Genomic DNA, 8,185 nt, shown 5'->3' with positions numbered 1-8,185 from the left:
GTGGCCATCAGATCACCCCTGAGCCTGCACTTTTCTAGGCTAAAGAGCCCCATAGCGCTCAGCCTGTCATTGTAAGGTCTGTTTCCCTGACCTCTGATCATGCACATGGCTCTTCTCTGGACTTTCTCAAGCTTCTCCACATCCTTTTTGAATTGAGGGGCCCAAAACTGGATGCAGTGCTTCAGCTGCGGCCTCACCAAAGCCGAGTACAAGGGGAGAATGATGTCCCGGGATTTGCTTGAGAAGCATCTATGGATGCAAGCCAGCATTTTGGTCACTTTACTAGCCACAGCATTGCATTGAAGACTCATGTTCATCTTGTGGTCTCTTTCTTCCGTAGTGCTAGCCAGTGTAGCACTGCCGAGCCTATAAGGATGCTGCAGTTTTTTCCTCCCAAGGTAGAGAACCTTGTATTTTTTCAGTGTTAAACACCATCAGGTTTTCATCCGCCCATTTGCTGAACCTGTCCTGGTCAGCCTGGATTGCTCTCCTGTCTTCAGGTGTGGATGCTTTGCCCCAAAGTTTGGTGTCATCGGTGAACTTGGCCTGTCCGCTTCTGACTCCAATGTCCACATCATTAATGAAGATGTTGAACAATATGAGTCCAAGGACAGAGTCTAGGGGGACCCCACTGGTATCAGGGTACCATGATGATTGACTTCCATCAATTACCACCCTCTGGGTCCGACCATGGAGCCAATTTCCCAGCCAGTGGATCGTGGTAGACCCAAGGCCACAATTGGCCAGTTTCACCAAGAGGTGATCATGGGATACCAGATCAAAGACTTTTTTGAAGTCAAGATATATGACATCAATCTCTTCTCCCTTGTCCAGGTGATAGGTCACCTGGTTGTAAAAGGAAATGAGATTGGTCAAGTAAGACCTACCCGCAACAAACCCATGCTAGCTATCCCTCAGGAAGTTGGTGTTCGCCAGTCCATTAAGGATGGCCTCTTTAATAACCTTTTCTAAGACCTTCTCTGGAATAGAGGTCAGGCTGATGGACCTATAGTTTGCCGGATCCATTTTCCTCCTTTTCTTGAAGGTAGGCACCATATTGGCCTTCTTCCAGTCTTTGGGCACTACACCAGAGTGCCAGGAGTTCTCAAAGATCTATGCCAGAAGTTGGGATATGATGCTCGCCAGCAGCTTGAGTACCCTGGGGTGTAGATTGTCAGGGCCAGCTGACTTGAAGGTATCCAGCCTCTCAAGGTGTTCTTTCACGAGGTCAGCATTGATGGAGAGCAGGGGATCTCCCTCACCTGGACCTACCTGTCCCGTAGTGAGCATGGGCGTCCCATGGGACTGATGAAAGACTGACACAAAGTACCCATTTAATAGATTGGCTTTTTCCTGAGCGTCAGCTGTCAGTTGTCTCATCTGGTTTAGCAGGGGTCCAATGTTCCCCTTGTTTTTCCTCTGGCTCCCCACATATCTGAAAAAGGACTTGTTATTGTCCTTGATACTCGAAGCTAGTTGGAGTTCAGTTGCAGCCTAGACTTTCCTCGTTTGCTCCCTGCAAGACCGGACCAGTGCAGAATATTCCTCCTTGGAGGTGAATCCCATCCTCCATCCTTTGTAGGCCTTTCTTTTCAGCCTCAGGAGGTCTGCTAGATCCCTGGAGAGCCAGAGGGGGCCGCTGTGCCCTCTTGCTGCCTTTCCTTTGATATGGAATAGAATTAGCTTGTGCATTGAGGATCACTCCCTTGAGGAGCAACCACTCTTCCTGGACTCCCTTCCTCCTGGGGTCATGGTCGCTTAGGGCCACACTGACAAGCCTCCTGAGCTTGTCAAAGTCAGCTTTCCTGATGTCAAGGACTTCAGTGTTGCTAACTGACTTGCCAGATTTGTTGGAGATGGTGAAGGTGATCAGCTCATGGTCACTGTCACCCAGCTTCTCATCGATCACTAGGTTGCTGATTAGGTCATCCCCAGTAGCCAGTACTAGGTCAAGAAGCGCTTTACCTCTTGTTGGCCCGTAGACTTCTTGAGTCAGGTAGAGTTCATCCACGCATGATAGGAAGCTTTGCGACCACTCGGATTTTGCTGAATAATCCTCCCACAAGATGTTTGGGTAGTTGAAGTCACCCATGACAATTATGGTCCTGGAGCATGCAGCCTCAGCCAGTTCCCGGGTGAACTCCTGGTCAAGCTCTTGACTTTGGGTGAGAGGTCTGTATTAGACTCCCACCGTTGTTTCCCCTGTGCCATGTTCCCCATGGATTCAAATCCAGAGGGTCTCCAGTTGTCCACCCTGGTCGCCAACATCAGCTTGCAGGGATGTGTAGCTTTCCTTAACATAGAGAGCTACACCACCGCCCCTTTTATCTACTCAATCTCTCCTGTACAGAGTATAGCTGTCTCTCTCAGTTTTCAGCCCCAGTCTACCTTCAGTAAACCCAAGCCTCTGTTCCTCAGCCAGCTTCTCTGTAGTCCACTAGTTGTAATCCTGGTTCTGGCAACTTTCACTCCCTACACTTTAACTCTCTCTCTCTCTCTCTCTCTCTCTCTCTCTCACCTGAACCTTCTCCCACGTACCCCAAGCACATACATACACACTGTACCATCCAAGTCAGGAATTTACCTGTGTGTATGTGTAGGTGGGTTGTATGGATGTGAACTGGTGAGTGTGTGTGTGTGTGTGTGTGTGTGTCATTGTGTGCATGATATACGAATTATTGATGTGTCTAACTTTTGGGGTGTATAGTGTATGTGCTTGAATTGGTGATAGGTATGCATGTGCCTAGGCTGGTTTGGATGTGTATGTACCAGAGCTAGTAGTGTGTGTGTGTATGCACCTAATTGATTTGTGTGTTTGTATATGTGCAATTGTGTCACACCCTCCTGTCTAGCACCACAATATTGAGATCCTGAGAGTTGTCCTGACCCCACAGGGCAACATAAGGACAACTGGTTAGTCATCTAAGATGCTTATACTGATATGAGATGCAAGGGTAATATGCAGAAAGAATTAAATATTAGATGAGTATACACATGGATAGTTCATAAGGCTGGAATACTGTCATCGATAACTGTAATTTGTTCAAGAATGAAAGGCACCAGAAAGGAGGTGGTGTTGCTCTCTCTAAATAGGAGTTGTGCACATGTTTGTAGGTGCCATATAAAACAGTACATAGAACTATTGAAAGTCCTAGGGTCAAGAAAAAAGGGGAGAATATCAGGGACAGATCAGAGGGGGAGTGTGGCACAGCTGCCCCTCATTTCTAACCACATGGCTGGAGCAGAAGCTGTGAACTTAAATCCCTGAAGAATGTCACAATGTCATTCTCTCCTTTCTATCTGTGCTCAGAGGCACCTGCCAACCCATCTGCTACTGTCACTTTTCCTCAGTGTCCTGAAGGTGAAAGCAGTTCCCATCCTGTTTCAGCAAGGTTGCATGGGGGCTGGGCTGGTGTAAAAGAGGAAAGAGAAAAAAAATGTGATAGAGAATTTGTCTTTTTTCTATCCCCCTCTCTCATTTTATTTTATATTATGTCCCCATAGTATGACCCCAAAGACAAATGGTGTCATACTAAGTGGTGTCATACTATCACAATACACCTTATATTCCATGGTCCAGAGTAGATCCATTTTTCTATACTGGCTATTAGGGCTATGCAAAATTTCACTGCCAGTTTTGTTTCAATGCTGTTTTGACTTGTTTTGAGGTCAAAACAGCAAAATCAAAACACAACAGATATGGTAGAAACAGCCTCAAAACAAAATGAGGCAAGTCAAAATGTTTTGCCGTTTCAAACCTGTTTTAATGTTTTTGCTCATAGACTGTAATGGGGGAAGGATGAAACAGCCTATAGGTTTGTCATTTATGGCTTGATTTGGATAAAACTCACAGGAATGGTATCCCCTTCTACGGGCATGAAGCCTACCATGTTTCAAGGAGATAGCTGCAGGTCAGTTGGGGAAACTGCACCCCAAAATCTTGAAAGCAAAACTCATGTCACGTGTATGTATTAAGCTACAGTGGGGTCAAAACTGCAGGGATGCTAGCCCCTTCTTAGGCCACAAAGCCTGCATGTGTGTGTGTATGAATGTGTGTGTGTTTGAGAGTATCAGCCCCAAGGTTTATGATCTGACTTTTGCATCTGTCTAATAAACTAGAATTTTATGATGATCCTGTGATTTGGTCCTTTGTAGCCAACATCGTGGCCACAGCAGGGGCTATCAGGCCTGCAATTTTCATCCCCCTCTGTCCCAAGATGGACACAGTCAGTTGCACAAGCACCGATGTCACTAGTTGTGCCTGTCAGCAGCTAGGGGTGCAAGGCCTGAGAACCACCCTGTACCCATCTCCTTGATAGCTGGCAGGCTTTGTGGCCTCAGCAGGGGCTAGCAGGCCTGCAGCTTTCACCCTGCTGCGCCTTAACACACACAGTGTCACCCATGTCACGAGTTTTGCTTCTCTGCAGCTTGAGGTACAGTTTCAACCAAACCCCTGCATCTATCTCCTTGAAACTTGGCAGGCTATGTGGCCTCAGCAGGGGCTAGCATGCCTCCAGTTTTTACCCCACTGAGGCTTAACACATGCATGCAACATGAGTTTTGCTTTCAAGAATTTGGGATGCAGCTTCTCCAACCCCTCTGCACCTATCTCCTGGAAACTTGGCATAATTCATGGCCTCAGAAGATGCTACCATTTCTGCAAGTTTAATCCAAACCAATCCAGAAATGACAGTTATAGACTGTTTTGACCTTCCTCATTATATCCTATGTGTAAAACATAGACACAGGGTTGAAATGGTGAAACGTTAACACAGTTAAGGTTCAACATCTAAATCAACCTTATTGATTTACAGTAAATAGATCCTTGATTTTCATAGATCATTGACTTTGATCGAGCTACAGTGATGTACACCATGCAGGACCTGGCCTACGTGTTTATAAATGATGAATGGGAGTTGAAACAAATGCCTTTTTCAGATGGCCTTCTGCACTGTATTCTGTCTGGTTCTCATACAGAAACAGTTATCTACCACACCCTCTGCCCGTGATCCTCATTCACTGGATTTCAAGCAGCCTTGGTTGAATACCCAACAGCCCCATTTTTACCTTTAATATACTAGGTGAAGCAATAAATACCAACAAATCTGTATGTGTTCACTTCAGAATGGTCTACTTGGATGGATTTAGGGGACACTAGTTAAAGCTTGGGTAACTCTCTAAGACAGACTTATACCTCCTCATTTTATTGAACTCTTCAGAACTGAGAGGAAGTTATGCAATTACTGACAGTATTTTTCAGGAAGTCCTTTATATATTTGTTTCTCAGGCTGTATATCAGGGGCCTTGCCAGGGGGTCAATACAGTGTAGAATACAGAGAACACCCAGTTCAGATCTGTGAGTACAGAAGTTTTCAGTGTCACACAGATGACAATTAGCATCCCATAAAACATAGCTATGACAAGAAGGTGAGAAGAACAGGTGGAAAACCATTTGCTGTGCAGTGGTTGAAGGGGTTTTCAAGAGGATGGTGATAATGCAAACATAGGGTACCATGGAGCAGAGTTTCCACAGAGATAAGCACAGATGTAACCAGAGTGACTAGGCTGGTGTCACTGCAGAAGACCTTTATTAGTGGGGTGAAATCACAAAATAAATTATCAGTGTCACTGGGGCCACAGAAAGTTAATTGTAGTCTCCAAAAGTCTCATGGTAGTGCTACCCATAAATCCATTTAACCGAGACCCATCTACTAGCTGAAGGCAGATCCTATCATACATGAGGACTGTATAGTGTAGAAGTTTGCATATTGCTTAATACCTGTCATAAAGCATTGCAGCCAGGAGATGATGCTCTTTAGCTATCAGGAAACTAAACCAGAAACGTGCATGGTACATCCCCTAGAAACATTTCTATTATCTCCATACAGAAGCTGGCCAGGATTCTGAGCAAGATGGTAGAGGTGTAGCAGATCTCCAAGTGGGACAGGGTCCCAAAGACATCTTTTACAAGAGTTAACTGAGGCACAGAGAAGCAGTAGGTATGGCTTCCTTAAAGTTACAGGTCCATAAACAACACTTAGGAAGAGATCCCCAGTCACCTGGTTATGCAGATCTCCTCCCTCCTATAGAATAATGCTCATCATTAGACCATACTGCACTGCTGCTGTGCAGGTCACCTGATAAGGAGATATAGTTACTCACAGGTGCTAGGAAACTGTGGACAAGATGGATAAAGTTCAAACCATATTTGATAATAAGTATGTCTTATGGCTAACCTGGGGCTGAGGCTCCAGAAATTTGGCTTCAAATTCAGCTTTGTTGCAGACTGTGCGTGTCCTTGAATAAGCCATTTGTGGTGTGATTTTGGTAAGGGAAAGAACTCAGCCTTCACTAAAGTATCTAAACAGGTGGTCACATTTGTTCAAAGTACTCAGAAGGTTTGAAAAGCACTGCACGCAAGTAGATGTTATTTTTGGTGACCAACTGTAACCAAAGAGGCTAACTGGCCTGATTTCTAGCCTTTAGCTTTCGTGTGGACCACTTTGGGGACAGGGTCTCAATGTGGCCTTTGTCACCTCAGTGAGGTCATTCACCTCTCTGCTTGAAAAGATTCCTAATATACCAATTCTTCTTGTTCCCATATTGATTATATTTGGCTCCTTGATGTGAAATTACAGATGGAAGCTTAAGTAACACCATGCAACTTATAATTGGGCTAATTAGCTGTACTTGCAGCTCAGCAGGAGTATGGCCGCTGCATAAGAGCCAGAAACCATATTTTTTGGTTGAGAGTCTGGATTTGGAAATCAGAGAAATGATGCCAGTTATGCTCTAGAACAGAGTTCTCCTGGCCATGTGGTCTGCACACGAGAGAGACTTTCTGTCCCCCTTAGTGGATGAGTTCTGGAAGATGATAGTGATGATATGGTTATAAGAGATAGCATGGGAAAGTGATAGGAATGTGGGTGTAGCTACACATTAATCTTAGCACCTGATAACTTTAACACTGACCTAACAGTCCTTAAAAGTGGGAAGTCTCTATTTCTGCTCTATTTGCTTTCAAGAGTATGGAATTGGGACATTGTATGTTATAATCTCCACCCCACTTCTTAAAAGTGTCACTGTACAGAAAGGAATGAAAGCTTCATTAGGCCACAGAGAGGAAGTCTGGGTGAGCATGACTCTGTATTCCAGTACTTAGGTCACTCTTCTAGGAGTATCCCAGTACTTAGGTCACAGTGCAGTGCTCCTGTTACCATATATCCATTTTCTATTAAACAGTTCCCGAATTCAGTCCAGATATCTTGAGAACATAACACTTCCTCATTGGGCCCATAAGAGTAAGGGATTTTCTGCCTGGGCAGTGGGACAGTCTGGGCTGCCAGTGGCTATGGGGGTTTGCAGGATCCCCCTTCATCCATCAGCCTCTGACCTTAAATTTTGGATGGCAGCAGGAGAAAGAAACTCAGTGGAAGGGCTGGAGTCAAGGTATGGAAGAGAAGCAGAGTCCAAGTCCTTGGTTGAAGAGGGGGTAGGGGATGATAGCTTCCTATCCAGGCTGGAAAGGGGTCCTTGTTCAGTAGGTGTTATCCAGAGGGGGGTTGCCAGCAGGGCCTCTGGGTGAATAGGTGGTGTGGCATGGTGCTGGTCCAGATGGAGAGGGCGTCCCACTGAGTTTTTCTTCACTGTCCCTTTTTATAAGGGCAGACCTTGTGTGACCCTAGTGACAGGAGGCATGCCCAGGCAAGGGTCAGGCCCTGGCATACTGAGCATGTGTGCTTCAGGCAGGGATGTGCAGTTTCAGATGAATGTAATGGTGGGGTACAATGGTCGAGTTGCTGGTTCTGCAGGGTCTTTTGTCTTTCAAATGCTGGGTTCTTGTCTCTGTTCCTGGGGGAGCCCCATGCTTCCTGGATGAATCAATGCGAGGTGATGGCCCAGTCATTACAGGCCATTCAGCAGAGGCCTGCTACCATTGTATTTCAGTCATTCCCAATCACACTCATTCATCCGGGAACCAATTTACATGGGAGGGTTACATGATTCTTACAGTTGCGACACAGGGGATGCCCGGGCAGTGGACACAAGATGGAGACTTGACATACAAAATGGAAACTTGACATGACATTGGTTCACTTACAAACACAGGCCTAAACCATACAATATCCATATGAAACAATAAAAATCAATATGAAAATGATAATAATATAATCTATAACAGTAA

The 8,185-nt window shown here is 45.4% G+C and overlaps 1 protein-coding gene across 1 annotated transcript in view; it reads right to left on the bottom strand.

The window, feature by feature from the left end:
• Positions 1–3,337: 3,337 nt before the first annotated feature.
• LOC106722652 (olfactory receptor 5V1-like) overlaps positions 3,338–8,185 on the bottom strand; it is a 17,229-nt gene continuing 12,381 nt past the window's right edge. Inside the window, exon 3 of the mRNA XM_014523646.2 lies at positions 3,338–3,409. Within this exon, the coding sequence (XP_014379132.2) occupies positions 3,338–3,409 (72 nt within the window). The remainder of the gene's footprint in view (positions 3,410–8,185) is intronic.

The sequence above is a fragment of the Alligator sinensis genome, unplaced genomic scaffold (assembly GCF_000455745.1).
Source record: "Alligator sinensis unplaced genomic scaffold, ASM45574v1 scaffold174_1, whole genome shotgun sequence".
Taxonomy (NCBI): domain Eukaryota; kingdom Metazoa; phylum Chordata; order Crocodylia; family Alligatoridae; genus Alligator; species Alligator sinensis.
Note: the sequence above shows the minus strand (reverse complement) of the source record. Positions and strands in the feature narration are given on the sequence as shown.